The sequence below is a fragment of the Diceros bicornis genome, chromosome X, assembly GCF_020826845.1.
Source record: "Diceros bicornis minor isolate mBicDic1 chromosome X, mDicBic1.mat.cur, whole genome shotgun sequence".
NCBI classification, from domain to species: Eukaryota; Metazoa; Chordata; class Mammalia; order Perissodactyla; family Rhinocerotidae; genus Diceros; species Diceros bicornis.
In genome coordinates, this window is record NC_080781.1 from 99,469,365 (window position 1) to 99,495,907 (window position 26,543).

The window sequence follows — 26,543 nt, forward strand, 5'->3', positions numbered from 1 at the left end:
CCTTCAACACTGTCTCCTATTTTCCCATTTTCTGTTGTCCTGTCCCCTCGACTCTAGTAGTCTTCTGATTTCAGACTACTTTCCTCGGACTTTGGACTACCATTGTGCCTGCCTCCCTTTTGACCTGGTGCCTTTCTGCTTCTCTGACAGCCTGATGCCTGTTTGTCTAGTTTGCTGACTCTTGGCCCAATCAGACTCCTGATATCTCTGTTTGTCTTCGTTGCCTGTTCATCTACTCTTTCACCAGCCCTTGGCACACACTGCAATCTCCCTATCTCAGCAACTTTCCCAGACCAGTGGACCCCATAACAATATGTGTGCTGCTAGTGTCCAGCGTACTCCTGATTAAAAACAGAGCTTATAATAAAGGAAGCAATGGAATAAATAAATCTGTCTATACATTTGAAAGAACTAGAATTAACAATTCTAAATGTTAACAATTATATCTTAAAAAGTCTTTTGTTACAGTATAACACACGGGACATAAAAATTAATGGAATGCAGCAACTCATAGGTGTCAGTCAATCAAATATTTGAGTGCCTACCATGGGCAAGGCACTGTACTTGAAAGGAAAGGATCTCTAGCCACTGAAATATGTTTTCTTTTCAATGAATAAACAAAGTGGCAGAAGATATTCCCTGGGGAGCCTGTTAATAAAAATTCCACAAAGAAATAAGAGAAAAAAGGGCTGTAAAATCAATTCTACTAATGCCATAACAATTAAAATTATGGATCTTAACTTACTCCTGGCTGAACTGGTTGATAGCATATTTCAGCAGGGCTTGGAAAACCAGTTTGGTGTTTTAGATATTCTGAGAGAGGTGACTTTCAGCTTTGTCACGTGGGGTTCCCCAGAGTCCAGTTCCTCATTCCAATCCATTCCATGTTTATGAAAGTGCATTAGCTGGAACAGTAAGAAGAAAAAATGTCAGCACAGGAAGTCATCCAATCCTGATAGGTTGACAAGTAGAATAAAGTTGATGGTGTTATTTACTGCTAAGGTAGTCTTGATTAAGTATACACATGTGTACAGCTGGAGGAGGGGCGGACAAAAGGGAATGTAGATAACTGAAGTGAAATAGAGCTGATGTATTCAGAGCTTACGTTGCTAGAGGTGAGATCAGTTACCTACTTGCAACTGAAATTTCAAACTTCTGCTTAGCAGGGACCTGAGTGGACAAATGGTGACTGATAGCTGGAAATATCAGGAGACATCTTAAATTTTATGCTCAAATGAACGAGCAATGAACCAGGAGAGTAAGTCCAGTTGTTTTCGGCTGTTTGTAATTTTTATCTTTTTATTTAAAATCACAGTGTCTTTTTCAATGAATGCCTATGTGACTGTAACTTATTACAATGAAACCAACAACTACACTACAATAGAGACCTGTGAATGTGGTGTTTATGGATTAGCCTCACCAGTGGCTAATGCTATGGGAGTGGTGGGCATCCCTAAGAACAATAACTACCAAGCTTGTGACTACAACACTGAGTTTACTAATACTAAGAAGCCCTGGATCGCGCTGATAGAAAGAGGTAATTGTACATTTTCAGAAAAAATTCAAACAGCGGGCAGAAGAAATGCTGATGCTGTTGTGATTTACAACGGTCTGGAGGCTGGAAACCAGACGATACAGATGGCAAATTTCGGTAAGTAATAATTCCCAAAGAGGGTTAATGTCTTTGTTTATCTTAAAATGGTATTTCCATCTATAATTACTCTAGGATCTGGAAATGAGGTTGTAAAAACAATTTTACTTTAAATTTTCTTGGCCGGCACTACTTGGAATTACTTTATTATTAATATTTGTAATTAATTTGTTCCAAGGACAAAATCAATTCATGAAGTGGTCCCTACACAATTTTCTTAGCTGTATTAGTGTTCTCAGTGTCTATTATGTAATTTCTTTTTAATAGAATGTGTCTTTACCTCTAAACATTAAAAAAAATAAATACTTTAATTTTATTGTTAATCTGTACTTTTCAGTTTCATTTATTTTCTCATGCAAAAAAGGCTGTATGTATTGGAGTATGTGATAGCTGCAAAACTGATTCATTACTATGATTAAACAATAGCATATTGTAAGTGTGCAAAATGTTTACAGAAATGAGAATTCAACTATCTGCTATGTGCATGTCAAATTTGAATCTGTTTGTGGGATTAATACATATAAAACTACTCTGTAAGAAACATTATACATTGAAAAGTGTATGGCAGAAATGGGATAACACTGTAATTCACATCAAAAGTAAAGATTTCCCTTAGAAATGTTTACTTATGTCTTCTTAAGTAAATATAATCATCTAATTTATTAACTCTGTAAAGAAATTTACTTCTGAGAATTACTGTTTTTATTTTATTTATTTTTTTAAAAATTCCACTTTCCAAATAAATGGTTTTTAAACCAGTAAAGAGGTAGACTTCTGACCCAAGTTTTCTGTATTTTTGGCCCCAGATTTGGCCAAAGGAAAAAAATGGTAATAATCTGAAACATGGTAAGAGATGACAGAACATAATATCAAGATAATTGGTGTTATCACTGCCAAAGTTGGCCTCTGAGAAAATTATTGTAAATTATGTTAAACAGATTTCAGAATTATAAAAGAGAGAAAATTAAATTTGTGTTAAGAATAGTAGAGTGATTGGAATATTCTAGCCTGTATACCTGCAATATGGCCATTTAGTACTATTGCCTGAAAAACAAGCTGCTTTTTTCTCTGAGTATTGAAAAACCAGATCAGATGGTCTTTCAGCTCTACAAAATTATTGTAAATGTACAAAACTTTACTTGCTACCTTTCGTAACATATCCTGGACATTGCCAGAACTCAGGCATTCACATTTTTTCTTTTGAAGTTAAGAGCACTTCATAAGCATTCCCTACATGTTCCTATATTTTTACAAATGGCTTATTTTTGTAGAAATAAAATTAAGCAGCTTTCTGATGAAAAATAGAAATTAGACCTGTTCTAAGGAAACTACTTCTTTTATGTTTCAACTTAAGAGATTCTAAGTACTCTAGGTTTCCTTTTACATGGACAATCACGTTCTGCCCGTTCACTCTCCTGCTATTTTTAAAGTATAAATAATATCATATAAATAGTAGTCCTGTTTTCAAAACTTGCTTTGAGACATGCAGTAGGGGCCAATATCTAGTGGAATGTAGGTACCCAGCCACTGAATTTAAAAGATAGGCCGAAGGTCACTTACAGTAAATCTCACCAAAAGGCATGCACAGAGTCATTTGAATACAGGTCCGTGAGCAGAGTTTAAAAAACAAGGCAGTTACATTTATCATTCAATATATACTTCCAATGTAATCAAGCATATGTGATCAAAAAAATTTTTTAAAACTACGACATTGCCTCTGTTTTAAAATAAACACATTAAAAAAATAGCGTAATGATGTAATTGTAATAGTTAACATTTATTACCATTTACTATATGTCAGGCACTGTTCTGGGGCCTTTATTTTATTTAATGAATATTGATCTTTAACATTGAATGATCTAAACTGCAAAGAATTAAAATTTTAAATTTAATGTTTTGTGGTTGTAAGAACTGTCAACTGGTGTGTCATTGGAGTTCTTCCTTCCCAGAAATTTCCCTTATATAGAAACTATTATATGATGCAGTTGGCAAACATAGGGAAGCAAGTGTGGATAAGAAAACTCTCTGATCGGTTTCTAGATCATTACAGAGTGAGTCATTATTTTATAACATAAGCCAACATTTTGTTTGTTTTTGCTGTCTTTTCATTAGTGTTTTGTTTTGTTTAGGCACAGAGAGTAGGGCAACAACTCCTTCTCCTCCTACAAGAGCTCATAGCTTCACCTTCCATCACCTCATCTTTTATCACCCCTAAAAACCACCTTTTCAGAAAACCACACTCTAGCCCCCTCGGGTCTGCGGCACCCTTTCATTCTTCCTTGGTCTCCCCTTGCTCTTCATTCCCTCAGTCCCATTTTTCCATGCTAGGCCTTAGTAGCCTTTCCACAATGTTGTGCCTATTTACTTCTTACTGATGCCAATGCCCTCCAACCAAAGACCACTAGGAACAGACCTGTAGTTGAAAAAGTTGGGTTTATTACTTGTTGCAGCAAAGGGAAAATGCACACTATGGCAAACTATGGGATGTCTCAATAAAAGGATGTTAGAAAAGACTTATAGGATTTGAGCTTGCTTTAGATGATTTGGGGGAGGATTTAAGGACGCAGGCCATTGACCAGCCATCCCAGTTTGCCTGATACTGAGAGATTTCCTGGAACATGGGACTTTTCAGTGCTAAAACCAGGAAAATCCTGGGAAAACCAAGCTGAGTTAGTCACTATAGCTGGCTTTATTCTGGATTTGGGTGCTGTCAGGAAGTGCGGGTAATTCTGTGCTTGGATTTCTAAATAAATCTTATTTGTAAGTGGGGAAGACTAACCTGAGGCTAAAGCTGTAATTGGTAAAGAAGCAACAGTCACTCATGCTAACCAGGATGGACGATATTTGGTCTTTTTGTGGCTTGGAACACTGTTCATATTTTGACTGTGTTCAGACATGATTATGAAGTGGTCTTGTTTTTGTCTTGATTCATCATGGTCACAGAATGACCTTCTCTAATGTTGATGTTCTGTGAGACTGCTAATGTTCAATGAGAAAACACTTAAGGCCTGATTGATAGTAACAGGCCAGGTCCCAGATGTCAGGGGCTGCTTATCTCTTTCTCATTGACAATACACTATGCCCATGCCCTTACTGTTGTGTGAATACATTCTCTCCCCCCACTTTACATTTCTGTGCCGCCCCATCCCGTATAGGCTGCCTTCAAGGTCTCCAACAAGCCTAAGAGATGCTTCTGCACCCCTTGCCTCTCATGGCTTCATGATGTGGGTACAGAATGTCCTTACTTCTAGGCCCAGTCTATTTACAGCCTCCCATACTAGCAGGATTCTTTTTCTGAAGGGGACAACTTCAGTCTGAGAAGAGCTCCCACTGAGGAGGAATAGTGTATAGCCTAGTACTTGCAGGTAAACTTTAATTCAAAGTTTCCCAATTTGCAATGTGTTTTGACTTGTCATTTTGATAGGGTTGGAAATAGAAGGATATGCTTATGGTATCCTTAAATAATTATGTAACTTCTTAACAACATTTTCCAAATGCTTCAGAGACATCCATCCAGTTCTGTCCCAGATGTGCAAGAACAGCCAGGACTCCGTAGTTATTAAAACAGAAAATTCAGAACATAAGTACTTGCTTGCTGAGCAAACAGATTTTGAAAGTTAAATAAGGGGCCGGCCCCGTGGCTTAGCAGTTAAGTGTGCGTGCTCTGCTACTGGCGGCCCGGGTTCGGATCCCAGGCGCGCACCAAGGCACTGCTTCTCCGGCCATGCTGAGGCCGCATCCCACATACAGCAACTAGAAGGATGTGCAACTATGACATACAACTCTCTACTTGGGCTTTGGGGAGAAAAAAAGGGAAAAAATGAGGAGAATTGGCAATAGATGTTAGCTCAGGGCCGGTCTTCCTCAGCCAAAAGAGGAGGATTGGCATGGATGTTAGCTCAGGGCTGATCTTCCTCGCAAAAAAAAGAAAAGAAAAGAAAAGAAAGTTAAATATGCTATTAATAGGTAAATTGCCTTAAGAAATGCTTAGACTTCAATGTAGTTTATTTCAGCAAAGTCAATAATTCGGGAGGGATAAAATGGTTCTTGCCTTTTTATCATTTCAACTGCGTCCCATGAAGTGGATTACAGGACGAGGCTTGCAGCATTTCAGCATCCCCAAAACTCACCAATTCCAGACCAATTAAGCGCATGGAAAGAAAGGGTTTAATCAGAGCAGCAAACTCACATGTTTTAGTTAAATGTTTTTCTAGAAATGAGAGGGGAAATAAAAGCATAATGTATATAATAAATGAAGTGAGAAGATAAAAACTTCAATAAGGCTTAGATTCAGAGATATACATAGAGAAGAACTTAATTCAAGAAAACTAATCAGTTCCACTTCAAATGATCTCAAATTTGCCTAGTTGTATCCGTCTCAAAGACTTCATCCTTAGACCTCTGCAATAACTTCCTAACTATCTCCCTGCTTCTCTCGTCCCCTTCCAAGCCCACTCCCCACATTGAAGCCAAAGTGGCTTTTTAGAAAAGATAAATCATACTCTGTGTAAAATCATTCAGTAGCTTCCTATGGTACTTAGAGTAAATTCAAACTCCTTTCCATGTCCTTACCCAGCTGTGAATCACCTGGCTCCTGCCTACCACTCTGACCTCATCTTGTCTCACCTCCCCATCCTCCACTCACTGAGCTCTAGCCACACTAGGTTCCTTTCAGTGCCTCAGTTCCACTAAACTCTTCCCTGCCCTTGAGCCTGAAAGTACTTGATACCTCCCTCTTCTTCACTCCCACATCTCATTAAACAGAAAGTCCTGTTGATTTATCTCCAAGCATTTCTTAAATCCATCCATTTTCCCACCTCTGCTGCTTCCATACAAGCCATACAAGCCCAGGCCAATATCATCTCACCTGGACCACTGCAATAGCCTCCCAATGGGCCTCCCTGCTAGTTTTGCCCCTTTAGAGAGTCTTGTCTTCCACACAGCAGAGGTATCTTTGTATGCTGTATCTTTGACTTCCTTACAAAAGTATAAATTCTTAGGCTGTTGTGTATGTATGTGCCTGTATGGCAGTGTCGGGGGTGGGTTGGTGGCAGACGGAGATGGAGACGCACTTGCAAACTTTGTGAGAGTATGAGAGAGAGATACTCAAATCCTGTTGTTGTAAGCCAGGTTATATTAAGGCTTGTGATTTTTGTAGAGTTTCATGAATTCCAAGCACAGCCGAGGTATTTTCCAGACCTAAGGTGTTATATATTTGTTGGTACCTCTCATAATCATACCAGTTTTTAAAATAACTATGTCATCCTTTATTTAACTTGCAGTACAATGTGACTGTCAAATATTTTGCTTATAAACCTGTCTTTTTTGCCTATGTTTTTCTATTTTATATCTGTCTCTACATTTATTATTTACCATTCACTATGGCACTTCATCTTGTTTTAATAAACAATTTTCTATTTTTGGTGAGGAAGATCAGCCCTGAGCTAACATCCGATGCCAATCCTCCTCTTTTTGCTGAGGAATATTAGCCCTGGGCTAACATTCGTGCCCATCTTCCTCTACTTTATATGGGACACCGCCACAGCATGGCTTGACAAGTGGTGCGTTGGTGCACACCTGAGATCTGAACCTGTGAACCCGGGCTGCCGAAGTGGAGCACGCACTTAAACACTACACCAGCGGGCCAGCCCATAAACAATTTTTTTAAATTTGTCAAGATGCTTTTAAATTTTGTTTGTGTCTTACAACTTGACACTCAAGTTGAAGTTATATGTACAAGCAACAAAAATGTTTTCAATTGTTTTATCCAGGGCACCAATAAAATTATATCCAAAAAAAAAGAAAAAACAAACTGTTCCTTTAACCTATTGTTTCTGTAAATCATTTTATTAGTTCTTCTAAGCTGACAGTAAACTACTAGATTTCTCCTTTGGGTCATATTCTACAATAGTGAATATATCTGTATCTATATCTATATCAATATACACATACATATATATTTATATTCTAGCTTACCACTACTGGAGCCCTAGACAATGGAATAAGACCACTGGAAAGAATGAAGAGGTACAATTAATATAAAAGATGAGGCAAAACTTTGTGGAGAAAATGACCGTTTATCTTGAAAATTCAAGAGAATCAATGGACAAACTATAAAAATTAGTAAGAGTTCAAAATGTGGTCAGATGCAAGATCAACATCAATAATGATGCAAGATCAATATCAATAGCTCCTTTAGGTATCAGCAATAACTATGTTCATTGAAGTATTGTCTGTAAAAGAGCAGAGTTGAAAACAACTCAAATGTTCATTAATAGGGGAGTGGTTAAATAAATTATGTGTGTGTACACACTATGATATATCATGCAGTAGTTAAAAGAATGAATTAGATTTTAATGTAAATTTATTAACATAGAAATATCTCCAATTCCTACTGTTGAGCAACAAAAGAAAGCTATAGAATAACTTCATTAATGCTAAAAATAAAACACAAGTTTACCATGTATTTTTTATAGGTATATATATGTGAAAATTAATAGAAAAGTTTGAAAGGTTACCTAGTGAGTGAATAGTCATAGTTGTCTCTTGGGAGAGGACTGAGATTGAGGGTGGTAAGTCAAGGGAGACGTTATATATTTAGTGATTTTGTTTTTTAAAGTAGAAAGTTTTACTTGTATAGGTAAAAATAAAAACAATTTTAAAATGCAATAGTTTGCTGAATTCATCTAATCAACTTCATTTAAACTTATTCATCTTTCAATGTATAAAAGGAAAAAGTATTACTTGTATAGGTAAAAATAAAAAAAAATTTAAATGCAATAATTTCCTGAATTCACTTAATCAACTTCATTTAAACTTATTCATCTTTCCATATATAAGAAGAAATTGCTTTCTAGTTTCTTAAACTTTACTCATTCAACAACTAGTGAAGACCATGCACTATACTTAGTACAATGAATGCAATGGCAAGCATGACAAACATGGACTCTGCCCTCCTGGAACTTACAGTCAAGTGGGAGAGACAGACAATAAGCAAATAAAATAATTACACTTTAGATTTAAACATAAAGGAGCGGCAGGTTTTGATGGGAAATAATGTGGTCAAGGGAGACCTCTTAGAAGAAGAGACATTTAAACTAGGATTTGGAGGACCTGTTATGTGTGATAGTGATGGTGGTGATGGGGAGAAAAGCAAACAAAAAGGGTCTCATACAGAAAAAGCTTCATGTGTTGGAGAAAATACCTGAAGGTCAGAGTGGTTAAGCATTATGAGGGAGAAGGAGGGTGGCACTGTTAGGTTGGAAAGGTAGGACTTGCATGATCTGGCCAGATCATGCAAGTCCTTTTAGGCATGGGAAAGTTTAGATTTTATTTGAAGAACAATGGAACGTCACTGGGGGTCTTTGAGAAGAGAAGTGATGTGATCTGACCTATATTTTTAGAAGATCACTCCGGCTGTCATATAGAGAAAATATGAGATAGGCAGCAAGAGTGGAAGCAGGAACCCAGGTTGGAGGTCATTTTTAGTAGTCAGTGTGAGAGATGATAGTAGCCTGCACTAGACTGGTGGTAGTGCATATGCTTATACTTTTGGAGGCAGCATTATGTGGAAATATGAAGGAGAAATGACTCCTTCATAGAGGGAATAACAAGTGCAAAAGCTTGCTCATATTTCTCTATTGATTTGGAAACAGAAGATCAGAGTGGCTAAGGCATAGTAACGGGGAGGGAGGGGCATGGAATAAGGTCTAATCATATAGGGCCTTTAGGACATGGCATGAAGCCTAGATTTCATTCTAATTGGGACTGAAGTACATTTTCCATGACATCGCTCTGGCTGCTGTGTGGAAGACAAGACTCTCTAAAGGGGCAAAACTAGCAGGGAGGCCCATTGGGAGGCTATTGCAGTGGTCCAGGTGAGATGATATTGGCCTGGGCTTGTATGGCTTGTATGGAAGCAGCAGAGGTGGGAAAATGGATGGATTTAAGAAATGCTTGGAGATAAATCAACAGGACTTTCTGTTTAATGAGATGTGGGAGTGAAGAAGAGGGAGGTATCAAGTACTTTCAGGCTCAAGGGCAGGGAAGAGTTTAGTGGAACTGAGGCACTGAAAGGAACCTAGTGTGGCTAGAGCTCAGTGAGTGGAGGATGGGGAGGTGAGACAAGATGAGGTCAGAGTGGTAGGCAGGAGCCAGGTGATTCACAGCTGGGTAAGGACATGGAAAGGAGTTTGAATTTACTCTAAGTACCATAGGAAGCTACTGAATGATTTTACACAGAGTATGATTTATCTTTTCTAAAAAGCCACTTTGGCTTCAATGTGGGGAGTGGGCTTGGAAGGGGACGAGAGAAGCAGGGAGATAGTTAGGAAGTTATTGCAGAGGTCTAAGGATGAAGTCTTTGAGATGGATACAACTAGGCAAATTTGAGATCATTTGAAGTGGAACTGATTCGTTTTTTAGAAACATAGATTTTAAAGTTATAGAAGATGATAGCAGAGAAGTCAGAGATCAGTAGTGGGAGTATACAAGGCAGAGTTACAGGGTAGGCAATCAGAAAGTGGGGTATTTCTGTTAAAATTTCAGAAGTTGAGCAGATCAGGATGATGATAATGTCCAGAATATGGCCGTGACAGTGGGGTGACTAAAGTGGAAATGGAAGGAAAGGCCCATGAAGTTGAATCACAATGAGGCCAAAGACTTAGATGAAGGAAGGACTTCGGGTGGAAAGGATGACTGTAATCCAAGTGATGAAGTCTTCTTATATGTAGGGGAATAACTGGGAGGTTATCGACGATGACCAGAGAAGGAAGGAATAGAGGGTGGTAAAACCAAGTGCCATGAGTCTCTTGACTGCCATGAGTCTTCACGAAGCAGGAGGTTTCATGAGGGTGAGGGAAAAGTGGTCTGGAAACAACCATGTAGGAATGAGGAGACCCCTTATAGCCCTGAAATATGTTGGGTACAGAAGGATGAGCTGCCTCTACTGAAAGTAAATGAAGGAGAAGTGGTGTCCTCAGGGGTAAGATGGGTCAGGGACCATAAGGAAATGTCATAAGCCTTAGTATAACCCTCAGTGAAAAGGAAATGAGAGAATTTTACCAGTTAAACATGTGTCATGTAACCAGAGATCTAGAAGATAGTGGAAACTTTTGGGAGGGGAGCAGTGAAAGAAGAAAGTAATGAGCAGCATGGAGAGGGAAGCACAGAAGTGAATATTAACCAAATTAGCTTCTATTGGGGCAATAACTAAAGATGACATGAATGTGAGACCAGGGGGCATTAGTGTAAGGGTTTCACAATAAATTCCGGAATAAAGTTGTCTCACACAAGTATAGGACTTGATTTATCAGTATAGAAGTCTGGCAGTGTATGCAAAACATAAGAGAATTATTCAGAAGAGGGCAGGCATTCTTGAAGATGCTGAGAAGAGCAGAGCTGAATAGGACAGAGATGAAAATATGAAAGAATTTAGATCAGAAGGGTCCTAAGCTGTGACTGTAGATTACAAGGGTGAAGGAGGGGCATGTTAATGTTTGGACAGGGAAGGGGAGTACAGTGGAAGGTAATAGGTGCTGAATGACCTGAATGTAAAACTAACCAGCCCTAAAGTTCCAAATGGACCTACGTTAAAGTCTTAAATCAGGTGCAAGTTACATCTTGAGTTGATTGTTACCTAGGTATCTGGAGGATGTTGCAAAAAATATGAAATCATTATAAAGAATGAGAACATGACAAAATTATTTTGGGCCATTTTAATAAATCAAATGTTCTGGGAAATGATCTGCTTGTTATGACTAATGCTAATTACCTATCTCTGCATGAAGAGATTAGGATTTTAGTAAAAACTGGCAGAAACGTAGTCAAGGCCTTAGGATGTCAAAATTGCGATCATTAAATGCCTGGAAGCCCTGCATTCCAGAATTGAATTAAATCCAATCTACATTTACTTGTGTATATTTTTAGCTTTTAAATAAAAATGTAAGTTGAGTTCTTTTCCTCAAAGCAGTCAATTCAGTGGAAGAGGAGGAGGAGTGTAGAATCAGTGAAATAAGATGTTTGACATTATTTTAGCTCTAAAAATATCTACATGGACTAAATAACCATTTGTCAAAATAATTTTTCCACTGATTATTTTTATTAGCCTCATACCGGATATAACCAGTGTCTAAATGCTCAGTAACTTATGTATAGTAAGATTAGCTGCAGTGGTTAATTCTGAGAAATTTAGTACCATTCCAACCATACAGGCAAATGCTCTTAGAAAATTAGCCTTGTCAAAAAGCCAGGATGTGCAAAAAGGCCACATTTACCGAAGGTACTTTGTGGAGAATTCTTGGAACAGAACTCAGATGGAGAGAGGAGTAAGTTGCTTTTGGCTAAAGGAAGATGTGTAGTTTCTCTGACCATTTCACAAAGAACGCATTTTCTCTTCCCTGAAAACTGCAGCCCTTTGGCTCAACAAGGGAAGTTTAAAGAAGGCCTAAAGAGAAATACTAGGGCTCTAACCTGATGTATATTACCACATGATACCTCACCCACCTGGGAAACAACAGGTGAGGTTAAACCCTAGGGTATAAAGCCCTGGAGTGTATTCGTTCTTGTTTACATATCCGTACCCTGGGCCAAAGGAAGCTCTTTAAGGAGAGAAAGCTCTAGCTGACAACTGGTTTTCTAACATGGAAGTAAAAGAAGAAATAAAAATGTGTGGGTTTTTTTTTTCTTCTTCTAAAAAGCAAGGGTTTACTTATTCATTAAACAAATATTTACTAAGGGCCAACTATTTGTCTTGTCTTCCCAAGTTTTACATTTCATATTTCTCTCTCTGAGCCTTCAAGCATACAACATGGTTTCTATGAGAAACAGTGGAATATAGTAATGATTCAGGGCATTGGCTTTGTAGGGAGACAGACCTGGATTTGAATCCCAGATCTACTGTTTGTTTTCTAGCTGTGTGATCTTGAAGAAGTTATTTAACCTCTCTGAATTTCAGTCTTCTCATCTTAGTCATCTCATCTGCAAAATGGGAATACTAGTAGTAGTACTTTATAGGGTGGTTATAAAGATTAAATGAGATAATGCATGTACAGGAAGCACTTAGCATGGTACATATTCTACCACAGACACTCAAAAAAATGGTAGTAAGATGAAGCTTATGAAGTCATCCCCCTTCTTGGTTCATTCTCCCTCTTCGATTATCCATGCCTCTTTCTCACTTTAAAATCTTGGGCAAAATTGATCTTATTAGAAGCCTTTCTTGACTAACAGTTTACCCCATTCTCTCCTTTACTTGGCAACTATTCAACACTATGTACATAGTTTAGGTCATGTTAATTTGATTTTTGCCTATTTTTATATATTCTTATGTATTCATTTGTGTCTTTCCTTGATTCCTAGTTATCATAGACTAATAGATCCGTAGACTAAACATAAAAGAATATAAATCTTCCATGTACTTCAGGAATTCCTTCAACTAAATCCCTGTCTGGTGGCTATCCATTTACTGCTTGAGCACTTCGGTGACAGAGAACTCATCATCTCACAAGGCAGTTCAGTTCACTGCTGAACAGCTTAAGTTTTTAGAAAGTTATTTTTCAAACCATACCGAAAGGTGCCTCCCTCTAACTTTCACACATTGTTCCTCATTATGCACTTTTGAACCATATAGGACATTAGACCATTCACTACATGCAGGTGTCTTCTATTTACTTTATATCATCCATTCAATTCTTAATCAGTGGTATTGACTTTTTGGCTTTTTTAATTATGGTAGAATTTGAATTTCAATGCTTCTTACCACTATTTTTTTTTTCTGTTGATGGGGAGGGGGCATTCCTTTTGCTTTTTGAGAATGACTTTACTTTTTGTGTCTTGGAGAAGGATTTGGGAGCCAGTCACCTGTGTGATGTGATTTGTTGGGTCTCAGGAATCCCCCTGCCCAACAATATCCTCCTCTGTACGATATATTGTCTGAAATTTCATGCATCATTAAAGCAGTATTCCTTTGGGTTTTAAAAGCTATAGGGTCTGTGGGCCGACCCCATGGCTTAGCGGTTAAGTGCGCGCGCTCCGCTGCTGGCGGCCCAGGTTCGGATCCCAGGCGCACACCGACGTACTGCTTCTCCTGCCATGCTGAGGCCGCGTCCCACATACAGCAACTAGAAGTATGTGCAGCTATGACATGCAGCTATCTACTGGGGCTTTGGGGGAAAAAAATAAATAAATAAAATTATTAACAAAAAAAAAAGCTATAGGGTCTTTGAGTCCCTGTTTAAAGGGCATGTGGTCCTGGGAAAGGTAACATCTTAACCTTAACAACTGATGCCATAGCAGGGATTAATTCGTTGATAGTGACTTGAGTGCAAAATAGCAGATAGGGTGAGGTATGACCTGGAAGCAGTACTAGACTGCTGGAGACCCACAGACCTTGTTTCATTCATTTCAGTATACATAGCACTCAGCACAGTAGTCACTGACTACTAACACTAGGCCCTCATTGCTGAATGAATGAATGAATGAATGAGAATGAAAAGACAAGTATATGCTCTCCCAAATAAATATTACCTACTTCACAATTCTGAAGCCAATGGAGTGTGGTAACACCACAAAAGTTGGAGTTCCTCAGCTTAATGACAGCTTTGCTGGCTATTAACAGAGTGTTCTTTTTATCTCTATTGCCTCTCCCTGAAGCTATTGGGTGCCTTACCTTCAGCTGGCAGTAGGAAATTACTTCTTTGTTAGGCTGCTTCTATATAAAGCTCTGGCAATAGGAACTGCCTAGATTACCACCAGTGATTCACACACCTACACAGAATGCTTACACCCACACACGGTCATGGAGTGAAGGAACCAGATTCTAGTTCAGGTCTTGTTTCACTGAACAATATTGTGAAATATATATTACTCTTTCACTTATTTATATAAGCTATTGTAGATGTAGCAATCTGCATCCTACTATGTGAATTTGGGTAGAGTATAATAAAAAACTCATTAATTCTCACCAGTGTTTAATCTAAGTTAAAAATGTGGCGCTGGCGCTTAGAGGAGTGGGGAGATGATTAACTGCCTTCAGAGAATAGAAACTCTTTTTAAGCAGTACATAAAAGCAACTATTTTTCCTGCAAACAATCTTTGCCTATTCACTAAAGGATATCCAGCAGTGCTTCTCTTTGGCATCATTTTAGTAGCAATTCATTTGTGTTATTGTATTACTTGAAAATAATAAAGCTGCATTTTGTATTTTGTTAAAACTTCAAGAGAAATGCCTATCTGACAGGAAATCTCTGAACTATGGAAGAGTGTTTTTAAAATATTTTTTCAGACATATACAGTAACATAATCAAAGCTAATGAAATATAGAAATCTGCTTCAAAGAACAATGTAAATGATTTTAATTAATAGTCCAATTACTTTTATGTAAATGAATACTTCCTAAGGCACTACAAAAATTGGCTTTCTTGTACAAGGTAACTGTTCCCAATGCAGAACTTATATATACCATGAATTTCCTTTCATCATAGAATGAGTCCTAGCCTTTCTCCAAAATAATGAAATATTACTCAATTCCATAATTCCAATTATAGAACTGGCCAACTTCAAGCAAGTCTAATTTAGTAAAGTTTTACTCCTATTTGCAAAAAAATTAATAATGAAAGTAGAGTTCTATTTTCTTTATTCTGTATGCTGGGACTGTACTTCTGGCAATGAAAAAATTTAAATCTAAAAGAATATCCACATTGTTCATTTGTGAAAATTGTTTAAAATACTGGATATGCTATTAATACTTCTCTGAAGAAATAGATGTCCACAGCCCATTAATCCTCACTCTGTGAATACCTAATATGTTAGTAAAGTGGTAAATACTGACAAAATATGTCTCTTTCAAGCAGTAATACCTTACAAATCTAGTACTTTAGGCTTCCATTTAACTGACCTATGCCCTTAACCTCTACTTCAATTTTAAAACCATGAAGTTGTGGTATTTTTTTGCGTTTTTTTGACGTTCATTTGGGACATTTTTATGCTATAACTTCTTATGAGAATATTTCCATTTCCTTACAGTAAGATCTTGGAGATAGTATATTTTTTTAAAATGTCTTCTCAAATCACATACCCTATTTGCACTTGAGAGAAAGAATATTACTCAAAGTAGAATGGTAATTCAAAACTTCTTTGCTTTCAGCCAAAAAAAATGGCAAAAACAAACATCTCACTGTCTTAAATTTACTTTCAGACAAATTTAATTACTGCATAGATTGTATTCTGACTTCTGAGAGGCTAAACAGTATAGTACCATGTTCTACTGAAATAGGAAAAAAAGATAATCCCAATTCCTTTAATATATTTGTTTTCCTGTCCTTGAGTCAGTTTCACCCTTGTCTTTGACATACTGCTAACATCCATAACAAAAGGAAAGCAGTGAAGACTAATACACACCAAAAGGCAAATTTCTAGTGTTCCAAGCATTAGTTTTGCACCTGTTATTATTTATTTTGTTAATGGTGTAAGCAGTTGAGGATGATGTTTTAGAAAACTCAGAGAACAACGATTTAATTGAGGGCATTGACTTAAATGAGTCCAGAAGAAGTTTCACTTTGATAAAATGAAAACTTTTTTGACTCTTGGGGCATGAAAAGCTGATCTTGGTGCCTTAGGGAGAAATTCATAAAGAAAATAGACAGCTATATTCTGGCCAGTTCTATTTTTTGAGTGCCAGTTGGTGCTGGAGAGAGCAGAAACAACAGTCTCTCTAGATTCCATCTAGTTTCATAATTTGCTTCTTCTGAAGCTATGAGCAGGAATATGTGGTCAACTAAAATGTGGCTATGTGTACAATTTATACATCTGAACTGTGTACAACCCCATTTGACTGTGAAAGAAGTTGTTGGGAAGATACTTTCTGGATATTTGTTACTTTACCACATAGGATGTTAAAAAATATTTTGATCCAAGAAAAATATATAAATAATTTTTGCTAAAGAAAATACTGAATCTAATTCCCTGTTTTTCTCCATAAGCAAAACATCCACCTAATTTATAGGAATACATGCTGATTTATAGGATTAAGCCTCAGATAAAACCCCAGGATGGGGGCAGGAGGTGGAAATGCATCTTTGCAAACCCTGCAAAGTTTTTGAATTAAAATCCACCTCTTCACAGATAACCTCTTGTGGCAGAATCATTTAGTTGGTTTACATAATAATGTAATAATTACACAATAGTGTAATAATGGTAGAATTATTTAGTTGGTTTACATATTGATGGAGAGATTACCTGAGAATACGATTATCTTATTTCATAAAACACAGGGGAGTTCCTAAGCACGTAACAAAGTTTTAGTTTCTTTGGTTCTAGATAGCATTTTAAACCTTCCTTTTGAAACTAGCTAAGTGAGCCAGACTTACCTGTGCCAGAAAGACTTGTCAATTTGTATTGAGGGTTTATTCATCGCATGTGATAGTTATAGTGGAATTCCTTTTCTCAACTCACTATACAACCAGATGACACAGCATTTTTCTGTTCCAACCTTATAAGAAAAGGCCCAGCAGAGGGCACATTGAGCATTTTTATGACTAATCCAAACACCTTGGTACTTGTCTCAAGCATATTTAAACAGTAACATGCAATATTGGCATCTGAATTAAAATTTCCAATGTCTTCTGACACCATATGGCAACTCTTTCAATTAAGAGAACACCAAGATACTCAGTTTGTCAAGGTCAGCCAAATCGATTTGAATAAAACAAAAATCAATCTAATTGATTACTTTAAAACCAAGCACCTTGAAGATGTGAATAAATTCCCAAAATGAATAAGACCAGTGAGTCCATATATTGTCTTGAATGGTTACATGCTCATGGGAGTAAGGTGATATACAGAATATAAATATGCTAAGTTATGCCATTAACTTAATTATTTGCAGGCAGCTAGTCTACTGGCAGTGTTTAAATCTCAGACTAACTTTCTTTGATCACTGAAGCTACTTCAGAGTCACCTCTTATAGGTCTAAAGGGAATGCCTGCATAAAACATAACATAAAAATATACTGAAAAATGCATTTCAAAGCCAACTTCAAGTGTCTTTTTGATTATCTGCTCTTTTGTATTATCTACATCGCTGCTTCTCATCTACTAGAATCTATAATTGAGATCTAACTCAATTTTTAGGGAACTAATAAACAAGGACCCTGAGAAAACTACACCTTCAATATAATAATTCTGGTGTGTACCTAGCTTTAGGTGGAAAATGAAATTCCATTCAAAAAAGAAAAATGTTGATTTCAATATTTGAGGGCAAAAGGCAGGAAGGCAAGGATAGTGTTTACATTTTAAGAATATAATTCTTCTAATAAGAGAAAGATCATTAGAGCTTTGGTAAATGACTACCAATTTAAGCATGAAGGCCTTCTATTCCTAAATGATTGACAAAATACAATGAACCAAAAAGCTACTTTGTGAGACACAAGTTCCCTTACATTTTCTCCACTTTTTTTCTCCCTACACATCTAAAATGTTACTGAAATCAGCTATTTATTTTCCCATCACAGCATTTAAAATCTTGCTCTTCCCCCTTTTCTATTTTAATGACCCTTTTCCACAGTTAGTATCATATATATTTACATGACACTAAAACAAATAAAAGATACTAGTTGAACAAAACAACCGAATGTTCCACTTTTAACCAACTGTTTTGGTGTTATGTAGATAAGCCTGACTCTTGACTATCTCCTAATATCTATTAATCTGCATCTATGTTCTCCTCCAAAAATACTTTATGCACTGCAAACAATTCTTCCTATTTGCAAGTGCCAGCCCTGTCTTCTTCTGCCATTATATATAATAACTGAAATGATAAAAATTTAGGATCTATATCCTACCTAATTCAAAGGGGATTTAAATTAGTCCCTTGGCTAAACCCAATACAAAATAAGACATTTATGGATAAAATAGAATCCATCTAAATAGGGAGTTCTTAGGCTGGGGTCCTTGGAAGCACACAGATGGGTCACACAGGGTCTTTATGCAGCTGAATTATTCTTGAAGTTATAAGTACATGGAGTTGATCTTTTAAAAATAAAGTAAATCTTATCCTAAATGTTCTAGAGCAATACTGTCCAATAGAACATTCTGCAGTGATACAAAGTTCTATCTCTGTGCTGTCCAATATGTAGCCACAAGCTACCTGTGGCTATTGAGTGCTTGAAATGTGGATAATGTGCCTGAAGAACTGAATTTTTAATATTATTTAATTTAAAATAACCACATGAGGCTATTGGTCACCATATTGAAAGTATAGCAGTAGATAAACCTTAACACGGGGTCATTGGATAAGCTTCATGAGGTCCATAAGACTCCTTGAAATTGTGCACAAAATTGTGTATGTTCATTTATTCTGTACATAGTTTTCATCAAATTTTCAGAAGTTACTCTAACTCTCAAAAAAGATTAGGAATCACTATAGCAGAAGCAGTAGTTGCCCCTGTTTGGGCTCTCTGTTTCCTAATAACATAGTTAAAACTAGAAACACGGTGAATTTTATTGTGTGTTTTTGGTTTTTTTGGGGGGGTGAGGTAGATTGGCCCTGAGCTAACATCTGTTGCCAATCTTCCTCTATTTTTCACTTGAGGAAGATTGTCCCTGAGCTAACATCTGTACCAATCTTCCTCTATTTTGTATATGGGACGCCACCACAGCATGGCTCGATGAGTGGTGTGTAGGTCTGCACCCGGGATCTGAACCCACAAACTCCAGGCCACTGAAGTGGAGCACGCGAACTTAACCACTACACCACCGGGCCAGCCCCTATTTACTTTTTCAAACTTTATTGCATAAGAAAACATCCAAATCCTCAACAAAAAACAAACAAAAATAATTTCCTGACATTATATTCAAGTAATGTTTTATACATTTCTACAACCAACACATATTCCTCTTTTTAAAACACTTTTTATTTTGAGAAAATTGTAGATTCAAATACAGTTGTAAGAAATAGAGATCCTGTATACCATTCACACAGTTCCCCCAAAGGTATCACCTTATATAACTATAGTACAATATCACAACCAGGAAATTGACATTGATACAATCCACCCCCCCTTATTTAGATGTGACTAGTTTTACATGCACTTATTTGCATATTCTATGCGATTTTATCACTTGTGTAGGTTCATGTGACCACAACCATAGTCAAGATTCAGAACAATTCCATCACCACAGGGCTCCCTCATGTTACCCTTTTATAGCCACACACACCTCCACCCCACACCCTCTCCTTAACTCTGGACAACCACTAATCTGTTCTCCATTTACTATAATTTTTCATCTCAAAAACGTCATATAAATGGAATCATACTGTATGTAACCTTTTGGGATTGGCTTTTTTCTTTCAGCATAATTCTGTGGAGATTCATCCAGATTGTTGCATATATTCATAGTTCATTCCTTTGTATTGCCAAGTATTATTCCATGGTATGGATGAATCATAGTTTGTTTAACCATTCACCTATTGAAGAACACTTGGGTCATTTCCAGTTTTTGGCAATTATGAATGAAGCTACTATGAACATTCATATACAGGTTTGGTGAACATAATTTTTCTTTATCTGAGATAAAGGCCCATAGCTGAAATTGCTAAGTCATATGGTAGTTGCATGTTTAGTTTTATAAGAAAACTGCCAGACCTTTTCCACATTGGCTGTACCATTTTACATTCCCACCAACAATGTATGTGTATGGTGATACAGTTTCTCCACACACTCACCATCATTTGGTGTTATCACATTTTTTTTTTTTTAGCCATTCTGGTAGGTATGCAATGATATGACTCTGTAGTTTTAATTTATATTTCCCTAATGGCTAATGATATTGAACATCTTTTCATGTGCTTATTTGCCATATGTATATCCTCTTTGGTGAAATGTCTGTTCCTGTCCCAGAAAAAAAGCATCCAATATTGGAATGGGTTCTTTTTCATAGGAATTTGAGTAATATCAGTGGATAATATGGTTTAACAAAAGAAAGAAATGCTGTTCAACTGGGATATTTTTATTGGCTATCTGTAAGACAGAAGACCTAACATTAATTTTTACTTACCCCAGTGAAGATGTTTCTGTGGAGAACTAGGAAAATAGGATGCAGGAACAATGCTTGGCTTTTTGATACCTTGACCACAGAGCGAATTGAGAGAATACAAATGAATGGAGAGATAAGAGAGCCTTTGGTAGGTATTGGAGTCAGTCATTTCATGAATACATTTTCTAGCAAGTACCAGTCGTGCAGATATTTTATATCCTTGGTATGTTTTTGATATATTTAGATGTCATTTGTTGCCTTGTTTTAAGAGTCACAGTTGTATACTCACCCTGACAGAGAGCAATATACCTCAGCTCAGGCAGGGCAGTAGAATTACCTGTAGGCAGAAATATTACTCTCCTTGAAAAAGAGCTTGAATCAAAAACCTGCAATTGCTGTCCACTGCCTAATAAATCAAGACCAAATTCCCAAATATGTTATTCGAGGTCAACAAAGCCCTAACCTACCTTTTCTGCCCTATCTCCCACTACTTCTCCTCTTGTGCTCTAGCCAAACTGAAATAATGTTCCCCAAATCCACTCTGTTCTTTCCTGACTCTGAACTTTTTTGTGTGCGTGTGAGGAAGATCAGCCCTGAGCTAACATCCATGCTAATCCTCCTGTTTTTGCTGAGGAAGACCAGCTCTGAGCTAACATCTATTGCCAATCCTCCTCCTTTTTTTCCCCAAAGCCCCAGTAGATAGTTGTATGTCATAGTTGCACATCCTTCTAGTTGCTGTTTGTGGGACGCGGCCTCAGCACGGCCAGAGAGGAGGTGCGTCAGTGCGCGCCCAGGATCCGAATCCAGGCCGCCAGCAGCGAAGCGCATGCACTTAACCGCTAAGCCATGGGGCCTGCCTTTGACTCTGAACTTTTGTTCCTGCTATATCCTTTACTGAAATATCTTCCTTCACCATTTTTACCCATAACAATCCCACCTATCCCTTAAGGCCCTGCTCAGATATTACTTTCTCCATGAAATCCACCCAAATTCCTTAAGTCAGAAGAAAACATTCCTGCCTCTATACTCACACAGGACTTTGTACTCCCTCACAGCACCCATCTCTCCGACCACTCTTGTTTAGATGTCATGCCAATGCAATAACATGGATGAATCTCAAATGCACTTTGATAAGTGAAAGAAGTCAGACACAAAAAGCTACATACTAATGATTCCATTTATGTAACATTCTGGAAAAGGCAAAACCATAGGGACAGAAAACAGACGACGTATTTCCAGGGGTTAAGGTGGGGAGGTTGACTATAAAGGCAAAGCATGAAGGAATTTGGGGGGTGATAAACCTGTTCTATATCTTGACTGTGATAGTGGCTACACGACTGCATATGTTTGTCAAAACTTACAGAACTGTACACTAAAAGGGGTGAATCTTACTGTATGTAAATTATACCTTAACAAAAACTGTGGGAAATAATTCATACCAGCTAGCCAGCAAACTAGCTAGCCTGCCCTCCAGTTCTTGCCATCCATTTACTTGCTCTTCAAACGTACTCTAATGTGCCAGGCTAAAAGCTGGGGCTACAAAGAAGAAAACTACATGGTCTCTCCTCTCAAGGTGCTCAGTCTCTGATGGAGGGGATAGGTATGTAAGTAAATAAATGCAGCATAGGATGGAAGGTGCTATATATTAATACAGGTATGTATCAGATACAGTGGAGGTGTAAAGGAGGCAGTGGTCAGATGGACCTAGATTGTTGAGGGCCTAGCCTTCCAAGTTTAGAAATTTATATTTTATTCAATATTCAATGAGAAGTGACATAATCATAGCTACGTTTTAGAAAGTATAATATGACAGTAATATGAAGGATGATTTGGAGTGGGGAGGGAGATCAATTAGAAGGCTAATTATAATAGTCTAAGAGAAAAATTAATATCACTTCTCTTCTCCATTAATAGACAATTGAGATTAGACTATGCTTTCAATTAAAGCTTGTATTGCTGATAATCGAGATGCAGGTAGGCAAAAACAAAGAGAGGGCCCACAACATTTTTCTTGATAATTTACCCCACAGTAGACTGAGATACTTAATGGAGAGACCTTGTTGCATTTTTATCTTCCCCAGCAACTATCATAAGACTTTGTAGACATTAGAAGCTCTAAAAAATATTTATTATTCTAGTGAATAAATTAGAGAAGGGGTTAATTTTCTTTTAAATCACTGAAACTCCAAAAGAGAAAATTATAATTCCTGTATGCCAAATGATGCTTATCACTTACAATTTTGTACGTCCGATAGCCAAAAGGTCAAGATAAATAAAAATATTTTATTCCTAAATTTGTATGCTGACTACAGTGATCAGGTGGCATTAGTCTAGCACATTTGTTTCCCCAGAAAGTCTTCATGTTCTTTGCTTGTTCACTGCTACCAAACACAACTTGCAGTGACAGAGGTAAGATCCTGTTAAAAAGAAAGCTGGATTACAGCAGGCGTTAAAAATCCACTTTCCAGTACGCTACTCTTAAGCAATTGACTATTACCTCTGTCTTGGAACTTGAAAACCTCTGCTGAAAATGCCTTATGTGGGGCATAATTGAAAGCCCTGATATAAGATAGCCTGCTTCCTGGAATGTGTTTGCCGGAAAGTTTTCATCCTGCCTGAAATCCAACCAAATAGAAGGTCCTAAAGCCAGCAAGGTGCTGTGCCCTAAACGTTGTGTAGGGCCCAAACATATGCCCTAATCAGGTCTCTAAGCACCTCAACTGTCACCACCTAAGAAAGATGAAGACATTTAATGAACTGCTGGGATCACTGAAGGTAAACTTGACGCGCCTCTTCTTCAAACAAACAAGAGCTCAGGCTTTCAATTTCTGCTCTCTCTTTCTTTTCCCACAAAAAACAAACATTGCTGAGCCACTTCATTGCCTCTAGTAGAAGACTTTCTGTGGCTCCAGAGTTGACAACATCCAGAATATTAAGCAGTCACTGACTTCTGCGTCTGAACTAGTTTGCTATGAAGAAAACGAAGTATACTGATGCTATCTGCACCCAAAATTACACAGAGACGACTTAGAAAAAAGTGTACCTACCCCCTGCTAATTGGAAGGTTGTCAGCTAAGGGAGAACTGATTTTATGGATTCCAGAGTGTGCTGTGCTTCAGTGAATCTGGGCATTTTTTTTCCTTTTGATGTGCCCATTAGTGTTTTTCCTCGTTAATGTTCCTATACTTTATACTGCATGATTTGTGGTGAAGTCAAACCAAAGTAATTTTTGTAGTCATAAAATACCCTTCTGTTGAAGGCCTGCTTGTCCCTTGCCTGTTTCTTGCAACCAACATAACCATAACACTTATCTAATTCTGGTGTGACAAAACTTAATTACTGTGTGAATCATGAGTGGTAAGCCAGCCGACTTCAGTTGTCTAAACTATGTGCTAGCACCTGGTCACTTATTGCCAGATACTTGTTTACTCCGAGTTATTGATCAATTTTGAGCCCTGGCCAGCTGCAGCTAATCCTAATGCATATAGTTGGCAGCTGTGAATTTGTGACTTTGCCCCTTGGAATACAAAGGCTGCCTTTGCCCACACTCAGGCAGACACTAGCTTCTGAGGCTAGCCTTGGCCTCAGTAGGTGGTTGTGATTATGCACTACAATATAAGTATGTTTATTCTTAAATTGCTTTTCAGAAGCCCCAGCTTTACTAGGAATTATCAAATTAGTATCCTATTAAAAAATGAATCCTATTCTGCCTGTAGATTAAAAAAAACTCACTGCCTATGTGCATTTTTAAGAACTTAACTCCTCCTTAATTTAGTAAACTGATACTCTCCATGCCTGCCAGGCCCACTCCCTTCTACAGCTCTTCTGTCATCTGTCCTAGGCAGTGGCAAGATCATAGATATCTATTTTATTTATTTATTTTTCCCCCAAAGCCCCAGTAGATAGTTGTATGTCATAGCTGCACATCCTTCTAGTTGCTGTATGTGGGACGCGGCCTCAACACGGCGGGAGAAGCGGTGCGTCGGTGCGCACCCGGGATCCGAACCCGGGCCGCCAGCAGCGGAGCGCGTGCACTGAACCGCTAAGCCATAGGGCCGGCCCTCATAGATATCTATTTTAGATACACTATCTGATTTGTTAGGCTTTAATCTGAAGGAACATTAAGTGGTTCAAAATATATCTATACAATTTTTCATTATTATTTTCCCTATTTTGTAGTTGAGAAAGAAGAAAGAGAAACTTCCTTGGTGTCACATAACCAGTCAACGGCAAAGTTAAAAATAACATCAGAGACTGGAATGGGGGAGTTCTGTGGATCTAGTCCACTGAGTAGCATGAATGGATTGGAAGTAAACCTCAAATAGGTGGTCATATCTGTAGGGTACAATTCATTAAAAACATTTTTCTCTCCCATTTTCCCCAAGTAATTGTTTTTCTTTCTTTTCATAACATATACACATAAATCTCTTGTGGTCACAGATTTAATTCTTTTGAAATCTTCATCTTACTAGAAACCTGAAAAGGAAAGAGAGGAGACTGTATGAGACAGGATGAGTTTCCCAAGTAGGTTGTCCTGATACCACGGTGGAGGGTAAAAACCACTCATGTCCACTGTTCCCTCCAGCACCTCTCCTGCCCAACTTTCCCCTGAAGCCATTCCTGCCCCCATGCCTTGGGCCCTTCCTCACTCTTATCTTTCTTTAGCAATCTGGGATCCCCTCAGTCATCTCCCCAAACTTAAGATAGCTAATCTGATCCCCCAGTAGCAATCAAGTTGACACAATTTAGCTCAAATTTTCTGCATTGTCCTCCATCAATACAATTTCTTTCTGTACCAGTTTTCATCAGTGACATAAACACATAATACATGTTCAGGCACTCCTCTGCACACACTCCTGTGAGCGAGTGTGTACAACTGAAGATGCAGACATTTATAAATGATGATGAAGCACTTCACTAAATGTACTCTTGTAATGTCTGTTATCTAGGATCCTGGGGCTGCTCAGCAGGAAATCAGGGAACTCTAGTGAGGAGATTGTTAGTATGCTAAAATGTGTTACTGAACGTAGCTGAAAAACACCCATTCTTTCCACCTTGTAATAATATCCTCACTGTGTATGTAGAGAGGTAGTACAGCAGAGTGAAAATGGCATAGATTTTGAAGTCAAACATACTTTCCTATGAATTCCAACTCCGCCACTTACTAGATGTGTGACCTTTGGCAATATACTTCACCTTTCTGAGCCTCATTTTCCTCATCTGAAAAACGGCAATTGTAATAGTATTTTATTACCTGCTGTAAGAATCAAATGATATAATTAATGCATGTAAAGTGTCTGGAACATAGTAGGTTCTCAATAAATATGTTTCCTTCCTACCTCTACTTTTGAAGGTAGTCTTGTATAGAGTGGAAAGTGGTATAATAGGAAGAGTGTAGTTTTGTACTAAGACATGGGGTCAAATTCTAATTGTCATTCAGTTATCATGGGTGACCTCAGCAAGTTACTTAACCTGAGCCTCAGTTTCTTCCTCTGTAAGATGTAGCATATAAATCTTATCTCATAGGTATAACATACCTGGCCCACAGTAGGCTCTCAGTGGTAGTTATTAATGTTATGGATATGAGAAGACTGCTCTTAGTTTCAGATATAGCACACCTACTGTAGTCAAGTCCCTCTCTGAAATTTTCTTTTTTTTGAGTGCATGAAAGCTTTGTTTAAAAAATCCTGTTTTCAAATGACTGTATACCTACTTGAGCTGACTGAGGTTTGCCTGCACTTGCAAGTGATGCTATATTATTTGAAAGTATGCTGCAGTATCACATTTTGGGCTTTTCATTTTGTTTTGTTTGGCTGCTCGCTCTCTCCACACCCCCATCATTTTCTTCTTGCTATCCATAG

General features: G+C 37.7%; 1 protein-coding gene across 1 annotated transcript in view; it reads left to right on the forward strand.

The window, feature by feature from the left end:
* The first annotated feature begins 1,245 nt into the window (after positions 1–1,245).
* The window catches only part of RNF128 (ring finger protein 128), an 80,262-nt gene continuing 54,964 nt past the window's right edge, over positions 1,246–26,543 (forward strand). The window contains exon 1 of the mRNA XM_058536450.1: positions 1,246–1,651. Within this exon, the coding sequence (XP_058392433.1) occupies positions 1,246–1,651 (406 nt within the window). The remainder of the gene's footprint in view (positions 1,652–26,543) is intronic.